Raw genomic sequence first — 20,096 nt, 5'->3', positions numbered from 1 at the left:
GTTCATGTAATATTTCAGTGCTTAACACAAGATTCACTATGGCATCTTCAAGTTTCTCCAAGTGGACCATTCATGACAACTTCATTCCAGATGTGAAATAATTACATATAATTAGAGTGTAAAATGTTAAACTGTCTTGTACAAAACTCATATTTCTGGCAGTTATTTGAACTGACAGTTTGTTTACTTCAAGTTGTTCAACCCAGCTTTAGACACACCTGACCTCCATACCAGAAGCCATGATTGTAAAAAATACAGTGCAAAACTCATGTTTAGACTAAAGTAGCGGTGTTTTAAAAAGTGATAAATTAACTAAATCTATTGTATAGAATAATAATACAACTCTCTGTACAACTCTCAGCACATGTATTTGATTTATGTAAAATGAGAGTATATTAAAATATTTTTTTGATTTCATGTGCCTGACTTGTTTTCTATCATGTCTTTGCTTGTGAAATGTCAAAGTCCTCAAGCTTCACCTGATCATGAAATTTAAGAATGGAAAAACTTCAGAATGCGTGTCACTGAATTTGAAACCTATCTTTTAGTTCACTGATTAAGTACAGATGCAGGGACATGGCGGAGGCTGGACAATGTGCTGCTTTGATAACTGTTATTATAGATCTACTAGCAAATCGGTTACCAGTTTGCCGTCAGGATTTATGCTAGAAGATAAAGGAAACTTCAGCAAATTAAAATATCTAGAGCTGGAAAACATGTCAACTATCAACCCAATGTAATTGGGTTGATAGTTATAATATATCCATGGGTCCCACAGTATTTGTGTGTCAACTTTTTTAAACAAGGAATCCAGAGCTGGTGGACTGATATCCATGGAACCTGCTATGTAAGAGTCAAAAGGAGTAAAGTCCTGATGTCGTAAACACTCCTGACCTTTCCTCTAGTGGCACCATAAGGCCAATATTTACGTTTATACACAAGAAATCTAATGGGCAACAGTAGTTGTGAACATTGCTGACTATATTTATGCTCTCTAGAGCAAACTTTAAAAGCTCTCCTTCACCATCAGGCCAAAATGAACTCCCTCCTGTCTGTCAGAGAATCATGTTTATCATTTAGTGGACTGCAATGTCTGCTATGTCTTTATGGAGGGCAGTGATTGGTGCATAACGCTTTGAGTTTACTCCAAATGCACAAGAAGAAGAACTACATAACAGCAGTAAGTATATGTGTGTGAAGTACAAACACGTCAGCACTTCTGTTTTGTGATTTCCCATTCAAAATAAAAGTGTGTGACTTACCTACAATTTGACTTACACATATTTTGTGATTGTGTGTTAATATAACCCACTCTTGAATGCTGCCATCAGTTTCCTTTTGACTGTTAACAGATATAGACAAATCAGCTGTCATCATAGACTGTAGGTATAAAAAGGCCATCACCCTAAATTATTGTGATTTAGGTCTCTTGTTGAAGAATACTCATCCATATAGCTGGCCCTGTACAGATATTGTATTTTATTTATCAAATTTATTTCTTTTATGTGCGTATTATTATTTTTTGTTTTGATCTATAAGCTGTTGGATTTCAATGGTGGATACATTTAAGGTCATACATGTCTTATCTTGTTCATTCTAAATAATCCACAGACATCAGTGTGAACAGTTTTCCCTGGGAACTGGTGTGTGTGTTGAATATTAAACAGCTTTGTCACCAAATGGTACCACCATTGTACACTAAGGTTGACTAGGGGCAATAGTTTTTTTTTCTAATACAAATTTGTGAGGATGACGCTTTATTTTGAAAGATGTAGACAGGAAGTTGTCAGTTCTGCATGATCAGTGGCTTTCACTCTGAGAACCACGGTTACTTAATACTGCCAACACAAATACCAACTAAGTTACTGTAAGAAACGGATACCTTTAAGAGTACGACGTACCCATGGGGGGTAAGAATAAACAGCGAACTAAAGGAAATGTTCGGGTAAGTACTATTATCCGTAAGCTAACATACAATCGTAAAGTAGGATTGCTAGCAACAAACCCTTAGCAGAAGCTAATGTAAACTTCACGTTAACAGCTAGCACGCTGCATGTGGCAGTGCTGTCCCAGCTGTTTTATAACAACGTTTCCGTCTCCCTAACGGTACTACTTTTGTTAGAATTTTCTATAACCATACTTTTCTCTCCTGCTGCTAGCCGTCGAGTAGCGGCCGGGCTGCTGAGGTACTGACCCGGGAGGGTGGTGTCATCCCGGGGTTTGTGGGCTTTGATTCAACGGTCACCTCAGAGCTGAGTTACGTCCCCGCTGTCCACGGCGCGGAGGAGATAGACAACCTGGTAGATCCTGACTTCCGCCTGGTGCTCAGGAAACTCTCGAAGAGGGATGTTGTCACCAGACTGAAAGTAAAATCAAACTTTTACTTAATTGTGGTCTTAGAGAAGTTCTACTTGCTGCAAGGCACACAAAGTTCAACATGTACACAAAATCTATGCAGAATACAACACATCTAATACACAATTAGCATTTTAAGTACTTAAACATCTATGCCACAAACTGATAGTTAAAATAACAAAATACAGCATACATGTAACTTGAAAAGCAGTCTCTTTTGCTAAATTCATCCCTATGGTGTTTTTTGGTTCAGGCGTGTGTATTCATAATGTGTACTCTTCCCAGGCTGTGCAGGACTTTGGGTCCATGTGTCAGGAACGGGATGCTGAAGAGGTTAAAGGGGTCCTGCCATACTGGCCAAGGATTTACTGCAAGATATCAGTGGTGAGCTGACCACACATTCACCACGCATTCACGAAATTACTTTTTTTGTATCAGTGTCTGATTACTCTTCACATTCTGGAAATATTGCATCTGTTATACTTAAACAAACACCATCATAGATCTTGAACTATCCTGTCATTCTTATCAAATGAAAGGAAAGCATCTCACTTCTACAGAACATGATGGGAAAAATCTCTCAGCAAGAGGTTTGTTGTGTGTACATTACAACAGTTTTGTCTTCATCATTATGTCTGTCAGGATCATGATCGTCGTATCAGAGAGGCCACCCAGCAGGCTTTTGAGCAGCTGGTGCTGAAAGTGCGTCGCAGCTTGGCCCCCTTTCTGAAGAGCTTGATGGGCCACTGGATTTTGTCCCAGTGTGATACTTACACACCTGCAGCCTCTGCTGCGTGCCAGGCCTTTCAGGCTGCGTTTTCACCCGCTAAACAGCCTGAGGCTCTCAGCTTCTGCAAGGATGAGATCTTGAATGTAAGTAGTAGTGATGGCTTTAGTGCAGACAAGGGGATTCGCACTTTAATCTCATGAGCTAAATTGAACTCAATTAAATAGTTATTTTTATTCTGCAGGTACTTCAAGAGATTTTGTTAAAAGAAACGGCAGACACACTGAGCGATCCACAGTAAGTTATCAGTTTAGCTCATTATAACTTCAGTGTCTTTTCCTCTCATTGTATGTGCGCAATGGAAATATACTCTATTAACATCTTTGCTGAGACACTGTCACTTTCCCATGTTCTCTAGAAGTGTAACAGAGGAGGAGAGAGAATCCAAATATGTGCGCATGCTGACCAGCTCTCTGCTGGGGGTGAAGAGACTGCTCTCCCTGCTCCTCCAGAATGACAGGGAGGCCCTGGAGCAAAGACTAGCACACCTTGTAAACTCTGGGAAGTTCTGGAAGTACAGCAAGCACAAGACACCACAGGTACCATCATCAAACAGGACTGCAGAGCTTATAACAGATGATAGAATGCGTATACCTAAATCATGAATTTGTTTACCTGGCATGCTCATAATGAGTTTTACTCAAATAAAATTAAGCACTCAACGTTTTTTCTTCATATATTCATAATTAATTTTAATAAAAGTATCTAGTTTGCAAAGATTGTGAGGGATAAAATGTGATAACTTCACTGTTAAGAGGCCATCAGGTTCCCCTTGTAATTCCAAATGTCCTAAGTGATTTTTTGTGTGTGGTTTGCATATTTATTTGTGTGCCCATGTTACTGTGGCTATGTTTACATGTGAAGGCTAAATGTAAAGAAGAAATGATTATGTAGAATTTATTTATTCTATAAGGTTAATTCATTCTTTGTAGTTCATATTTTCTTACTCAGTCTATCCCAAACCTATACTTGTTGAGTTGACTGTAACATACAATGATAAAACAATGTGAAAGTTTGTGCTGTCACATGCCACCTAATATACATGCAATGACCTGTTGTGAAGAAGATGTTTCTCTAACTACTGCTATATGTTGCTCCACAGGTGCGAGGGGCATTTTTCGAGATGGTGTGCGCTCTCTGTGAGTTCACTCCAGCGCTGGCGCAGGCTGAAGCAGCGCGACTCTGCCCTGCTGTTCTCCTCAGCATTGATGACACAGATCCTGTAGTGCTGCCTCCTGTGTGGGAAGCTGTTCTTCATGTTGTGTCTACGATCCCCGTAAGCTTGTGTTTAAAGGATGACCTCACATATACAATAATACTCATGCCGTTATATATTGTCAGGTGTTTTGTAGTGTTGTCTACCCTCTATAGTATCACAGTAGACTTACTTACAGTAGTGCAAGAAGGAGTTATAGTAACCAGCACTGGTAGAGTCACAAATGTATACATACCAAAGTAGATGTGTTTAATTTTTTGTTGAGCCAATTTATAGTTAAGTTATATCTTTGATATTTTTGTTCCTGTTCCAGGATTGCTGGACACATGTGAATGCCAAGAAGGGCTTCCTACCCAAACTCTGGGCTCTACTAAGAGAGGGGGGCAAAGGGATGGCTAAAGCTCTCCACCCTAATCTGATGCTGCTCCTCAGCAAACTGCCCCAACAGGTCACTGATCCCACCTTGGACTTCTATACCACATTCTTCACTTCCCTCACACAAGGGTAATTTGTGTGGGTGTGTGGGTGTGTGTGTGTGTGTGTGGGTGTGTGTGTGTGTGTGTGGGTGTGTGTGTGTGTGTGTGGGTGTGTGTGTGTGTGTGTGTGGGTGTGTGTGTGCGCACACTTGGGCTGAGAGACAATTCAATATTATTTATCAAATTTCCAGGGAACTGCATTGTGAAAATGAGTTTTTCCTGATCTACATTGGTCCGCATTTCATTGCATTAAGGAATAATTTATTATTTAAAAAAAAATGATTTTGCATTCATCTGACATTTAAAATTTGTCATACAAAGTATATTGCACAGTCCTGTGTACGGCTGTATGCTTGTTCAGGAGCTGGAGCAGGAAAATTGCAAACAGATTTATGATTAATGATTACGAATTATGAGCAAACCATATTACATGATTTTACATGCAAAAATATCTACTCATCACTTTCGTTAATATTGTGATACTGATTTCAACCATATCAGAATTCCTGCCTTACACCATCTATCTGTCTGTTTTAGCCTTTCTAGTGAGCGCGCAGCAATAAGTCCATCGGAAAGTGCAGTTATAGTATCTTCTGTTGTTGAGTGCTTGAGGTACTGCATACTGCACAACACAGAAAAAGAAGAGGATCACAGAAAAATAAGGACCATGCTTATTTCACAGCAGGTGGGATCACACATCGCACATATTTTTCCCATCCTGTCAAATCTATTGAAGTCTCTACATTTCTTACATCATTATGTTTTTTGCCTCTTTATAGCTCTTACCACTACTAGAAAAAGCTCTGGGAAATCCCTCCCTTCAGAATGGTCCTCTCTTCCTTTTGGTCACCGAAATGCTCATTTCCTGGGAGAAGAGGGCAGGTTTACACAGCGAAGGTGAAACCAATGACAGCATGGATGTCTTCCAAGGGCTTCTGGCAGACTTCTGGGAAGAGCTTGGTCTTCTCTTTGTGCGTTATGTTGACAAGGAGGAAGCAGACCCCCAGGCATTGGAAGGGGTAGCCACCTTGCTGCAGGTGAGTTTAGTTTAGCAGAATCTCTGTTTCAGACATACTCTCCACTGAAATCTCCATGTTGACAGTAAGGATACAGCAAATCAATATGGCTGTCAGAGCCAGTCATGTCTTAAAGTGAAACACACACACACACACAAATACAATCCTTAAATAAATCTATTCTCACTTTCTCTTTTGTCTCCAGGTGATGCGTTACCCTGAGAGAGTAAACAGAAAGCACATCCAGAAGAAGAAATCTGTCAAGATCTGTTTGTCTAAGCCGGAGGACAATGAAAAAACCGGAGTTGAGGGGGATGATGTAGAGAAGCCTGTGCAGACGCCACCAGAGCTTGCGAATGAGAAAGCATTTGGATCCCTAAAGATCCAGCGTTTTGAGGATGTAGTGTGTCAGCTGGCACAACTGTGCCTGGTGCACGTAATTGAGACAAACTCGGAGAGACATCTGGTTTTCCTCTCCCTCCTCCTGCGGTCCTTCCACACACAGAGGGTCTTCAGTGTAAGTCGTATTTGACAATTACCAATATTTATTTCAGTGTCATCTACAGGATTTTTACACCCCATGAATTTGTCTTTGTAATGGCCAAATCTGTGAGAAATAGTAAAGTATTTGCAGTTTTTAATTAACGCAACAAAACATGCAAATACACGTATAGTCTTTTAAATTAAATAATGAAAAGTCAGTTCTAACAGCTCTTATTTGATGCAACTAACTTCTTCCACGAACTGTGCTCATCTTAGACATTGGTGGAGTTGGACGATAGAATAACAAAGGACAGTGAGCAGACAGATGAACTGAATATGAAAAATCCAGCAATGCAGTTCCTGCTGGAGCGGGTGGTGGTGTGGCTGGCCGAGAAGGGACGCAGAGACACCGAGCACCTGGTGGAGATGGTCTTTAGCTCACTATACTGCTGCAGCCGGCAGGAGACCACCCGCATACTCAACCACATCACCACGGTAACACAAAATTACATCTCTTATGTGCAGCGTGATGATGCCTCTTTTGTCATAGCGCCAACTTTAATGCCTCCTCTTCACTCTGCTCTCTAGATGGATCTACAGTGGGGAATTATCCTGCAAATTGTACAGAAGGTATGTGTCATCCTGTTCATACAGACTTCAGTCAAAGTGTATTACCTGCCTATACACCACATTTGCACTGTTGTAAATGTCTGTCTGTCTATCTGTCCTATTAGGCATGTGCGGATCCTCAGACTGTTAAGAGCTGCAGTGATTGGCTGAAAGGTTCAGTTCTGGGCGAGCGGCTGCTGGGATTGACTGAGGAGCTGTGCAAAGTGGAACGCTGCTCTCCCAGTTCGACCTCCTCTCCAAGCAGCCACAGTTGGAAGCTCATTAGCCTGGTCCTCTCTCAACACATCAACAATGGTGAACAGAAACAAATACTATTTTTGTTCAGAAATGTACCTTTTTGCTGGACTCTAAATGCACATTTGTAGATTTTGGTATCTGTCACCAAACTATATAATAATAGTTTTGATCTGTTTAACCTGCACAGAGCCTCTGATAGGGGAGGTGTACATGGAGAAGATCTTAGAGAAGCTCCACGCCACTCTGTCTGAGACCAAGAGTCTGTCAGATGCAGGCAACATGGAGCCACTCATCTCCTTCATCTGTGATGTCGCCTCCACATTCTTCTCTTCTGTACAAGACTGTCTTCTGCTCCTCTCTGCTGAGGAGCTCTTGCTCAGTGTCTTCCAACTCACCGCCCAAGATCAAACACACACTCACCTGTCTGGTAGATACTAACACAGTGCTCAAAACATATGTACTGTACGTGACAGGTAAGCTGAGTAACTAATTTGTGTTGATATTACTTTCAAAGACTCACTTTTAGATAAGCTAAGGAAAGTGTGTGTTGCTGGGGTCCAGTCATTGGTCCAACACTCGGAATATGAAGTCAAGGAAGGCGGTTTCCTGCACAGTGCAGCCGTTTGGGTGAGAAACCAACTACTCACCGTCTCTCTGGACATTAAAAGGTAACAAAAACCATCCTCTGGTGTAGTTCATTGTGTGGGAATCGGTGCAACCATATCAGAAGAATCTGTCCCAACTCCTCTTGGTGTTATGTTTTAGTTTACAGGTTCTAGCTCTGGCTGTACAGAGCCTAGTGGAGACAATCATATCTGTCTGCGATCAAGACTCCTCACTCCTCGTCCAGTTCTTCACCCTATTGACGCCAAGCCAGACGGAATGGACAAGAGTCAGGCAGGCCTTACCTCCTCAGGTGAGTCAGCCATTTTGTCATCCTTCCTCAAGGAAAATAACTAATTCAGGCTCTACCACGCATTGGTTATGCATTCATTAAATCCTTCACACAAAACACTTGACATTCATGTGGTGTTGTTCCCCTTTTTTCTGTCCTCTGCAGTGGATCAAAACACCGTTATTGTCCAGCCGTCACAGAGGAGTTTGTGAAAAACCCTCCATGAACATCTGGAAGTTTAAGGTGCCAAACGGGCTGCCAGCCCACCTATGTGCCTGTGCCCTGTTAGGGAGGGTGGCCAGGACTGTTGCAGCCATACCTCGTGACCAAGAGGAGGCCCAATGTCATTCGCACCTGCCAGACCTTAAGTGCACAGGTACACACACATATACACAGGACATTTCTGTAACTGTGTTTTTCATATATTTATGTGTATGTCAATCTATGATCCTGTTTAATATGTTTGTATATGTATGTGTTTTGTTTGACAGCATCAGAGCTGCTGTATGCACTGCAGTGGTGTAAGGAGGTAGAGTACAGCCCCACCGTAGTGTCTGCCTATCACAGCCTGCTGACTGACTGGGGGCTGTCAGAAGGACTCCACAGCGAGGTTTCAATGAAACGCCTGTTGGAGACTCTCTACTCAATGTGAGCTTCACTGGGTGATTTTTGATCAAGAGTGGATTGGAAGAGCACTTGGCAGAATAAGCCAAAACAAATCCGCACTACATCAACATATGATATGATTTTCTACATAAAGAGAGCTGCCAGTCGCCTGGATCCGTGGAGCCTCTTCAAATGACATGGATATGGTTATGTTATAGGACCAGTGTTTCCCCTATATGCACCTTACAAAGCACCTTACTGAAACATGACTGCTGCTGATTTCTTTTTGTTTATGAGATGAGAGGAAGAGAGAAGAGGATAGTCTAATCTCTTAAATTATTTTGCACTACAGACAATTCATATCCAAGTCAGATCACACCTGTGAGTAAAGCATATAAACAAGAAACTTTGCACTTACCTGATATTGACGGCACAGTGATTATAACAACACACCCCAGGTAGATGTCAACAATGAAGCAAGCAATGCTGGTCACGTTTTCAAGATTACCATTCGCCAAATCCTGCAATTTCACGTGCAGTATTGCACAGTAACGTTACAGCAAACGCACTCAATTGATAGGAATACACAAGGAAACGCATATGTGAAATCAACAGCATTTGGAAGATCCACTTTGATACAAAGATAGGAAATTGTTGATATTTCTGTGAGGGAATCTGTTATTTGGATAGCATTCCCTCAAAAAAAAAAGTAACTTATTTTACCACATTTTAGTAAATGAACACTTTGGTGTTTGATAACAGTGGGGTGATGCAAATGAAAAAAGGACAGTTAAGAATGAATCATTCTTAATGGCTACTACTCCATACCAGGGGAAACACTGTAGACTATACATTAAATGGCAATCAATGAAAAATAGCTGATTACAAAAAACAACTTTTAAAGAAATTTAATAAATATATCCGCTTCTAAAGAGAGAAGTCATTTTTATGTATGTTTTTCTCCCAAGAAGTAATTTGAAACAATATGCACTGAACATATCGTGTATTGCATTGTTACCTTGTAGGTCAGTGGAGGATGGAGGTCTCTGGTCTCTGACTCTAGAAAACTACATCCACACCAACAACTTGGCAGCCACTGGCAGCGCAACCGTGAGGAAGCTTTACGGCAGTGTAGACAGGTCAGTCATTTATATGTTTAATTCATTTTGAATGGCTTTGGATTTCACATTCAGAGCCATTATGTAGCCGCTCATACCACTGTGTTGTATGTTGAACACTGTCTGTGTTTGATCAGTTTGTTCCCAGTGACTCAAAGCAAACTGAGCACGCTCCAGGTGCTCTGTCCCACTATGACTATAAAAGACAGAGAGACTCTCGTCGCTCTGGCTACTGCTGGAATAATCAACTGGCAAGAGGATGACAGTGAGAATACACACACACACACACACACACACACACACACACAGAAATATATACTTGGGCACTTTTGAACTTGAACCATGCCAATAATAATTCTGGGCTGTGTGTCACAGATGTGTATGGGTGTCTGGTGGTGCTGCTGTGCTGTCTAGAAGCCAACACAGAAATAGAAGAGGAGGTTATGCAGGCTATCCTGGCCACGGTGATGGAGTGGAGGAACAGCAAGGAGGACTGGTTCCTCTTTAGCAGGTAATGTAATCACACACACTGATTTATTTATTTTTTTTTTGTTATATCCCTCAATCTACTATATCTACCGACATACTTACATTTGTCACGTCCTTCTCTTTCAGTGACCTCTCTAAAGCAACTGCAGAACAGTTGAACCTTGCTGTGGAAATGATGCGTTTCCTGTCCTGGCTGGTGGCCCGTTGTCCGACAGTTCTTGGCAGCAGCCAGTGGGACTTCCTGCTCTGCTCTATGTTAGCCTGGTTGGAGGTGAGACAGAAATCATGCATATTGTTGATGTTTGTGACTTTGAGGTCAGAGGTCAGCCACAGAGTATTCCCTCCAAGAGCTGGTAAAGATTGAGTTCCAGGACATTAGAGCAGGGTGTTTTTTTTTCTTTTTTTTCTTGAACTTCTACTTGTAGCTCACCATGCTACTTTTTACTACAAATATATGCTACAAATAATTTCTGTTTTGGTTATACATTATCAACAACTATCTATTTGCAGTCACTCATTATGTCTGACTTTGCTTGCTTCCTATCTCAGACTGCCAGCGAGAATGTGAGCAGCCTATGGAACCCATGGGTGCAGCTGTTTGTGTGTGAGAATGCTGCACTGATAGTGAAGCTGAACCAGTTCTTTGGATCGTCCTCGCCTGACGTTCTGCAGGAGCTGCCGTCAGAACTGGCAACTGAATGGACAGAATTCTTTGTAGAGGGAATCTACAACCTGCTGTTGCCTCTTCCTGTCAATATTACAGGTATGTGTGGATTTTATTTTAGGAGGTTTTGACTCAGTCTCTGGGAAACTCTAAAAAGAGAAGCACCAAATCTTCTCTAATATGTTAGTAAGTTGCTAAATGATCAGCGTTTACATGTATTTGACTGTGTTCCAAACCTGTACAGTGTAATATGCAAGCAAATGGAGTAAGTGAGAATGTTTAAGTACAGTATGTTACAGTCCGTATTTCATGGATCACTGTCCTTTTGTGTGCTTGCTGTCTAAATGTAGATACCTTCACTGAACCGGATGATCCTGCGTTCCCGTCGGCGGTGCTGGAGTCAGCCGGCGTGGCTCTGACATATGTGCCTGTGCAGCAGCTAAACCAGAACTCCCTGCCGCCACAGTTCATAGCAGACCAGAAGACGAACCTGCCAGAGCCCCTCCAGACGCTCCTCAACACGTTCTGTCCTCTGCTGCTATTTAAGGCCAGACCTCTGCAGATCACCGTCTACAACCTTTTGGAAAAGTGAGGGTTTTTTTTTTTTTTAAGTGTGTATCAGTACACAAAAGTGGGTTTCCTTTAAGTAACAGAAAAAAGATCTGCCACAAACTGCTCTAGTACTGTGTTGAAATTAAAGTTACAACTATCTGGAGATCTTTAAGGCCCTGTAGGAGGTTGCTTCATGCTTACCACAAGATTTAAAACTAAGAAAATTAACATACGTGCTTATTGTCAATACAGGGTCATGCCTCAGCTGCCTGAGTGTGATGGAGAAGGAGACAACAGCAAATCTATTGATGATGGAGATGAGCCATGTCTGTAAGTCAAAGGAGGGAGACCCCCTTTATTTCTTAGTATAGATTATATTTTTTAATGATACTCTCTCACCTTTGGGTTTTGCGTTCAGTTCTCCTCCAGCTTCTCTTATGGCCGTCCTGTCGACCTGTGAGGAGCTGTGCGACAATATCCTGGCCGGGGTTCAAGTAGGAGAGTTTGCAGTGGTCCAGCCTTTCAGTGTGGAGTACTCCTGCATCCTGGGTTACCTGCTGGCCTGGAAGCTGCTGCTCACATTTTTTAAATCCTCACCCTCTCACGTGAGTCTTGTTTCAGAACAATACGGCTACTTTTTCTTTTCTGGTTGCGACTGTAGACTTTGAGTATATGAACGTGTACAGAAGCTCATTTATACGTTTCATGGTGAGAGTGTGCTTTGACATCTGTTGTGTTTATATGAAAGTATTGTCACAGCATTGACTGCTCTTCTGATGTACCTCTAGCTGCGTGCTCATTATGCCCAGTATCTGAAGAGAAGCTGCTCCCTTAACAAGCTCCTCCTTCACCTCTTCAAACTGATGCCCGAGAACCCCGTCTACCCAGGGCAGGGGGGAGAGACAAAGGAGACCAAAACCTTCTTTACGGAGAGTCTGTCACTAGCTGTAGACAGTAAGTACATCACACACACACACACACACACACACACACACACACACACACACACACACACACACACACACACACACACACACACACATACATGCAGTTCTCTGTACATGAATGTGAAAAGTAAACAAGCTTAGATTTCCCCCCTCCTGTGTTTCTTTGTCTGCAGAATGTGACTGGGAACTCCCTCACCTGGCTTGCAGTGTATACTACAGCACAGTGCAGGACTTGCCTGCCATGGTGCGGCTGTGGTGGAACAGCCAGGAGAAGAGAGTGAGCGCAGCTGTGGAGAAGTTCACGATTAAATACGTCAGTCCTGTTCTCTCGGCTCAGGAGATCTCATCTGTCCACTCCAGCACTCAAATGTTTGACAGCATGACTGTAAGTCAAGCTGTTGCCTTGCTCCTCTGTGTGTGTGTGTGTGTGTGTCTGTAACTACAGCTTGTACGAGTTTAAGGTTTCCTAAAATGTCAGATTTAATGAAAGCAGACAAATTGTTTATGCAGTAATGGAGGATGGTGGGGCTTTTTTTTAATTTTATTTTTTAATTTATTTATTGTTCCCATTTCTCATCTCATCTGCAGCGACCGTTTTAAGATTTTTTAACTTACCCAGACACCAGCATATCTGATCTCCAAGAAATTACCCCGAAGTTGATAGGCGTGATAATCATTTAAATTGAACAAATCCTTTGGCGCCGTACCTGCATCACATTTGCAGTATAATGATTCAGCAACAATAGATCCTGTTCATTTGAAATCATCAACTGTGATCCTGGCGTTGGCTTGTGAAGCAGGTGTGTGATTGTTTGACTGAAAGACTCCCAGTGGCACAGAAATCCAGTGTATTTATTTATTTATCTCATTGCCCCAGGTGAAGGCCCGCTCAGCAGCGCGGGAGGTGATTGCTACCTATTCTGTGGATGACATCTTCATCGAGTTGGTGATTCAGCTACCACAGAACTACCCTCTAGGCACTATCACTGTAGAGAGTGGGAGGCGCGTTGGTGTTGCCGTACAGCAGTGGAGGAACTGGATGCTGCAACTGAGCACCTACCTCACACATCAGGTAGACACATAAATGAAAGAAGTTGGTGTAGTTTTCTTGAAGAATACAGGCCTAGGTGGCTGTGGGGGAAAAAAAAGGGATTAAAAAAAAAAAAAAAAGACAAAAGAGGATGAAACGATCCCAAAAAGATGTAATTGTGTGTTTGTGTGTGTAGAACGGCAGTATAATGGAGGGCCTGGCTCTGTGGAAGAACAACGTGGATAAACGCTTTGAGGGAATAGAGGATTGTATGATCTGCTTCTCTGTTATCCACGGCTCCAACTACTCCCTGCCTAAGAAAGCTTGCCGCACCTGCAAAAAGAAATTCCACTCGGCGTGTTTGGTGAGTTATGGGCGTACATGTCATCATATTACAACCAGGGGTGGGCTGTCCACATCTTCAGTGCCTCTCTGGAGATGGTAGAGGAACTATTAGCATTGATACACTTGGAGTATATATATATATATATATATATATATATATATATATACATATTTTTGATCTTTGATCAGTCATCATAACAAAGAGAGAGAGAACAATATCATTTGCAACAAATTTTGGTTTGTCCAGTACAAAGATATTTCATAAGCATTTTTCGTCTTTCTTGGACTTAATTGAAGGTTTTAATTCATAAAGCCACAGCTCACTACTGGTTGTGTCACATACACTTTCCATCTTACATCTCACAAATACCATTAAATGCCTTACGACATATAAATTGAACATAAAGTGAACATAGCTTTTTTTTTTTTTTTGACGTTGTCTTCTCATCGTTCTTCTCATCTTTCCACAGTACAAATGGTTCACTTCCAGCAACAAGTCCACCTGTCCACTGTGCAGAGAGACCTTCTTCTAACCCGCCGTCTTGATTCTTCTATCAACCAGGACTGGATCGATTGTGATAACATGCAGAAGGTTGTGAAGAAATTTATTACATCACAATGTGGGCTGACGTTCTCTCTCTGAGGCTTTTTTTCTGACCGAAATGACAGGCGTTGTTTGGCTCTTGTCCTCAGTGGAATCTGAAGTACAATTAAAAATCTAGTGAGGTCCATATTCATTAGTGTGGGTTAAATAGCTGTCAACAGTTTGTTTAGACCAGTGCTTTGCTGTACTGTATATACGCAGCATCAGTAGCTCCCTGCTGATGTTTTTTCCGTTTTTATCTTTTTTTTTTTTTTTTTTGACTTAATTTTTTATCTCTTGAAACGTGCAGGTGTGCAAAGCGGCTGAATCACAAAGTTGGGAAAACCAAAGCTGCCCAGGTGTTTTAACATCTGTTGAAATAAGTAATTATACAAACTGAACAAAAAAAATGATGGTCTAAGTAATGCAATGCCCAATACAGATTTTACAAATATTTCCTAATATTTAGGAGTGTAAAAAGATTATGTCTGATTAGTGACATGCCTTATACCATTGTCACATGGTGAGATCACCTATGAAAAGCAGGAAGGAGAAACTTGTTTAGGTCGGTTTTTAATTTCAAAATGACATCGCTCAGAGACATCAAAAACCTAATAAAATGCATCTTCCCCTGTGCCTGCATACAGCTGTAAATGATGCCGGAAATAAAATACAAGTGGATGGATATAATTAATGGATGCAGTTTGTTTTGTATTCTGCACTTGCAACAGGGATCAAAGAAAGAATACACATTAAAAAAAAAAAAAATGAAAGTCATGTTCCACACAGAAACTGATATTTATCTAAAAATATTTTGTCATTAGAATGTGTACTTGAATGTGTACCTTCATGCATGCCTTGCAAACGAATACAAATATTTTTGAATGCTGATCTGAATGTGAGAGACTACAGTGAGTAGTGTCGAAGCTCTGTACCACCAATAGTCTTGTCGTGGCTTAGCAGCTTTACAGGATTTTACAGAACAAAGTACACTGCGTACATTTTTCCAATGACTGAGTTGTGTAATACAGAACAATGCATATGCAGGGATAAATAAATCTAGCACAGACTGCTCATGCATATTTCTACCTGCATACACAGACCTTTACTCTGGGATCCGTAAAGGTTTATACATTTTGCCCCAGGTGTATTGTTATACACCTAATACCTTTTTAATAAGTAGTACCTTTGCCAAAGCTAGCCTCTTTTATATGTTAATGACAATCATTATCTAAGCTATTGCAGTTTCCAGGTCTTAAATTCTGTTAGTATAATATCTTAATGATCACAAAAGAAACAATCCAGGGAAATGTGTATAAAGCTGAACGGATAAACCTGTAGGGACTAAACACATGGTTGGCGATTTGATTCAACTGGGACCCTCTCCCCCTTTGCTACCAACAAACAAGTGGATCTGTTATGTTATACTGTCACTGAATCTTACATAACTTTATTCAAAGTCGACTATAATAAAACCCAAGTGCTTCCGTGAACTGTTGTGTTAACCTGGGCCTCCAATTACAGGCGTATGATATTTCCATATAACTGTTACTGTAAGTTAACCTGTGTTAGTTTCCAAGAAAAGACTGTAATTAACCTCAGCCTGTGACTGCTGGCACCAGTCTCCTATGCTCATTTATCTCGGATCCACCTCCTCCTCATGTTGAATAATTTATCTGTTTTAATGGAGGCTTGCTCTCATCACTGTTGTTCCTATGGAATTAATTATGACAGATTAAGCATGATCAATGAATTAATCCCCATCATTTGGTCTGTCTTCGATGTGTGTGTGCAAGCATGTGTGCATTTGTAATTCATTAATGTGGTCATAATTTATCAATACATACAGCCAGCATCCATCATCATCTGCCCTTGACCTTTTTAATAACCATTGATCTGTTTGCCAGGCATAAATATTTATACTGAAATTCCCGTCTGTCACGACTTTAGACACACACACACACACACACACACACACACACACACTCACACACACACACGCACCCATGCCGATGGCCTCAAATCTAACTGCTCATTATCTGCTTGATTAAGCAGTGGTGCAAATGTTATGAACTACAGTACAGCCTTGTGTGCCGCCTGTTCTTTTCATAATCTAGGTCAATCCTCACCAGAAGATGGCAGCATTATCACAAGACATCGCTTGGAGAAATAAAACCACTGTTTGAGGAGATGTACATATTAACCAGTGAAGAAAAATAAAAAGGATTAGTGTTTCTGACTCTCTAGAGGGATTAAATTACCTACAAAGATCAAATTTTTGTTGTTAAATTTTCCGTCTTCTGGCTTTTCAGACAAATAGTTTTTCATTTCATCCAAATAATTAATATGCAATTTTAAACAGGAATTAATAAGAGATCCCACAGGGATTATTAATGTGCCATCTTTAATTACTCAAATGAATATGATGAATAAATTCAGCCACGATGCTGAAACCTGTCTGATACGATAGCTGGAGACCCAGGTTAAACGTTGCTGACAGACTTGACTGGGAGGATGTAAATAGTTTTCAGGGCAGGGGTGCCAGTCAGGATGGAAATCGCTGATGTCAACCATTCTGAAAATAGCTGGAAACAGACATTAATGTTACAAATGTTAATTTATACACACAAACAAACAGATTTTGAGAGTTCTTGAAAAGACTGAACTAGTTTCCTATTAGAAAAACTGAATTTGTCTAATAATTAAATCCAACCAAAGGATCAGACATCAACTAGTGATTTATGTGTGTTGGACCAGGTGGTGAAGATTATGATTTGATTTCTTTTGGTAAAAAAGCCAAAGAGCACATTGAATACTCTACGTTTCCTTTCCTTTATACTGAAAGTGCTTGCGATGCCATCCATCCATTAACCATCCTCTTAACACTGACCCACTTGCATGAAACTGCTGTACTAGCAGAAGCTAATTAGACGCCAACCTGTCTACAACCACTCAGTTCACTGGCCTTTCTGGCCTTCCAACCTGATTGGTGGAGGCTTGGTTACTTCATAATTAGCCAAGCCTAGTTAGCTCTCATTTAGCTCTCCCTGACCCATTTGTGAGGCTATTAGCATTCTGAGCCATTTGTAGGCGGCTGGTCCCATCCCAGTTGCACCACTCCTCAACACTGCAGGCAACTGCTCAGCATGGGAAATGGCTTTGAATTCATCTGTGTGAGTGTGTGTGTGTGTGTGTGTGTGTGTGTGTGTGTGTTTTGTGTATGTACATGTGCCTGTCAGTTTGACTCTGATGATATTAGTTCTATTGAAATGAATCCTGCAGACATTTTATTTCCCTCTGTGTAACCAGTCTCCCTCTCCTCCTCCATCTCTCTCCCATGTTTCCCATCATATAGCACGTTGTATAAAATTACACACAGCATACAATCAATACCTGAATTTGAATGTAATCCTGGGAATTTATTGGGTTCATTTATCCTGAACCAAAGCAGGAAACTTTACAATTCAATTCTATCGGGGCTATTTCCGCAACTGCACTCAACTCAAAAGCAAAATGATCAATTTTATTAACATTTGCTGTTTTCATATAATGAAGGTAATAAACAATGATTATTGACCTCAATCTATTTGCTCCTAGACATGCATTTCTATTAGTCATTATGGCTGGGAAGGGCTGCCTGGTCTGCCACAGTTTAAATCTACTGTTATTACTCTGTCATCACATACAGGCCTTTTATGGTTTTCTATTACTGCTGCCATGTTATAGCAGCAATGGAGGACACCAAAGAGCAGGTGGCTGAGTGTGCTGTTTTCAAATGACTCTGGCTGTGATTCAAAACCACAGCGAGAAGATTTAAAGAGAAAATTCTTTATTTCAAGAAATCAAAATGAGAAAGTCAATAAACATTAGAACGTGCACGTAATATTATTTTGTCACAGTAAAAGAAAGAATTCCTTTAGAATGGTTTCAGCACTCATTATAGGTGCAAATGTCTGTACATTATATTTGTGTGCCTATTACACATTAAATATACATTTATGAACATATTAGCAGAATGACTGCAAAGCGGCCAATCCATCCAATATCATATGACCACTGCTGAACACTTTCTCAAGTGCATTTGGAGCCCAACTGACCTAACTCTTCCCCATGATGAAACTTATCAGTCCAAGGGCAATGCATGACAGAGGACTATTTAAGAATTCTGAAGCACTGCTTAAGTTCACAGTCATGCACCAGCAGCCAAGGTCTGCCTACAAATAACACTGGCTGTGCACTTTTTTGTTCTACCAGAAAGCCCTCTGCATGTAGCTTCAGTCAACCAAAGTGCCCCCCCCCAACCCAAAGTCGACATGGAAATAACAGAACATAAGGACTGTAAAAGGAATCTGAGCATGACCAAATCTTTTTAGATCCAACTAGGACAAACACATGAGCGTTACTTCCTGAATATTTTAGGTTGTGTGTGTTCGCTCCTGCACATGAGCTAAACAGAGGCAGGGAATAGGGACAGTAAGGCTTCACACTGCAGTGTTATTCTTGTATCGGGGATGGATCAACTGTGCACTCTTTATGACTCACAGTGCAGAGGTAGCAATTAGGCAACGAGAGTTCACACAGCACAGACCTCTATCATGCCCCCTTCCCTAAATTTAGAGAAACCCACAGGCATGTCCATATATTGTACAAATGCTCTATATATTGTTATAGAGGCAAAGAAAATGGACTTCTACTCCCTGTGGCAAAATTTGATTTACTGTTCTATTTAAATGGCCACACTGTTTCAGAGAGGTTGGTGTTTCCATAGCAAAGCCCGAGGGTGTTTCGATACATCACGCTGTAAAGTAACCAGGCATTTAACACACAGAGGAGAGGAAAACACAGTTACCAAAATCAAACTCATCATCACACTGCAATTAATTTGAACATGTTGGTCCCGCTTTGATAATCTTTTCCCATCATTAAAACTTTTCCTCCGGTGGCACCATGAAGTTGACATTTGTAGTATTGAGTGAAATGTCTCAACAACAACTTCATGAATTGCCATGAATTTTGGTACAGGCAATCATGAATTCTCAAAAACGTTGATCTTTAACCTTTTAACTTCTCATTTGGCGCCATCACTGGGTCAAAATTCCACTTGATCCAGAGCTTTGGTTAATGACCAAATACCTGTTAAAAGAATTCCCATTGGCCTCAACTGTACTTTGTGTTTAGTGCTAATTACCATCCGCCAAGGAGGTTATGTTTTCACCCGTGTCTGTTTATTTGTCAGCAGGATTACACAAAAAGTACTGGGCCGACTTGCACCGAACTTGGTGGAGGGATGAGGCACGAGCCAGGGAAGAATCCATTCAATTTGGGGGCAGATCCGGATCATTTACTGTGATGTACATTTTTTTTTCTCTGAAGTCTGGTGTATGCTGTTTGACATTGGCCTTGGCCTGGGCTCTCTGACTACCCTTCCAGTAAACTGTTTGCATGATAACACGCTAAAATAAGTTGGTGGACATGGCAAACATAGCTTATCTGCATGCCTTAGTACAGCTTCACAGAAGTGCTAGCATGGCTGTGAACTATTTTTATCTCAAAAGACAGTTATTTATTGATTTATTTTGCAAGGTATCATTTTAAGAAAAAAAAACAAAGATAATTTGTCATTTTCTCACTTTGACATCAAGGTTGACCTGATATCTTTGCTCACAT

General features: G+C 41.0%; 1 protein-coding gene across 1 annotated transcript; it reads left to right on the top strand.

The window, feature by feature from the left end:
- The first annotated feature begins 1,821 nt into the window (after positions 1-1,821).
- Positions 1,822-15,119, top strand: ltn1 (listerin E3 ubiquitin protein ligase 1). The gene is made up of 32 exons (XM_022762732.1): positions 1,822-1,945; positions 2,160-2,366; positions 2,641-2,739; positions 2,998-3,228; positions 3,327-3,379; positions 3,501-3,681; positions 4,245-4,418; positions 4,672-4,862; positions 5,372-5,519; positions 5,614-5,871; positions 6,056-6,367; positions 6,610-6,828; positions 6,922-6,963; positions 7,068-7,257; positions 7,388-7,627; positions 7,715-7,868; positions 7,966-8,116; positions 8,261-8,471; positions 8,587-8,743; positions 9,727-9,840; positions 9,957-10,084; positions 10,195-10,330; positions 10,435-10,579; positions 10,858-11,071; positions 11,323-11,560; positions 11,777-11,854; positions 11,943-12,129; positions 12,313-12,478; positions 12,645-12,856; positions 13,349-13,543; positions 13,698-13,865; positions 14,317-15,119. Exons 1-32 carry the CDS (start codon positions 1,904-1,906, stop codon positions 14,377-14,379), a joined length of 5,304 nt encoding a protein of 1,767 aa, XP_022618453.1. The 5' UTR covers positions 1,822-1,903; the 3' UTR covers positions 14,380-15,119.
- The last annotated feature ends 4,977 nt before the right edge of the window (positions 15,120-20,096 follow it).

The sequence above is a fragment of the Seriola dumerili genome, unplaced genomic scaffold, assembly GCF_002260705.1.
Source record: "Seriola dumerili isolate Sdu_G_001 unplaced genomic scaffold, Sdu_1.0 BDQW01000449.1, whole genome shotgun sequence".
Lineage (NCBI taxonomy): Eukaryota > Metazoa > Chordata > Actinopteri > Carangiformes > Carangidae > Seriola > Seriola dumerili.
The sequence above is the reverse complement of the archived record's forward strand: the minus strand, read 5'-3'. Positions and strand labels throughout refer to the sequence as shown.

Excerpts from the sequence above, each read along its gene's own strand:
- ltn1 (XM_022762732.1), top strand. The coding sequence starts at position 1,904 with ATGGGGGGTAAGAATAAACAGCGAACTAAAGGAAATGTTCGG. Across the intron at positions 8,117-8,260 it reads GGCAGGCCTTACCTCCTCAG|TGGATCAAAACACCGTTATT; the intron begins GTGAGTCAGCCA and ends TGTCCTCTGCAG. Across the intron at positions 11,855-11,942 it reads GATGGAGATGAGCCATGTCT|TTCTCCTCCAGCTTCTCTTA; the intron begins GTAAGTCAAAGG and ends TTTTGCGTTCAG.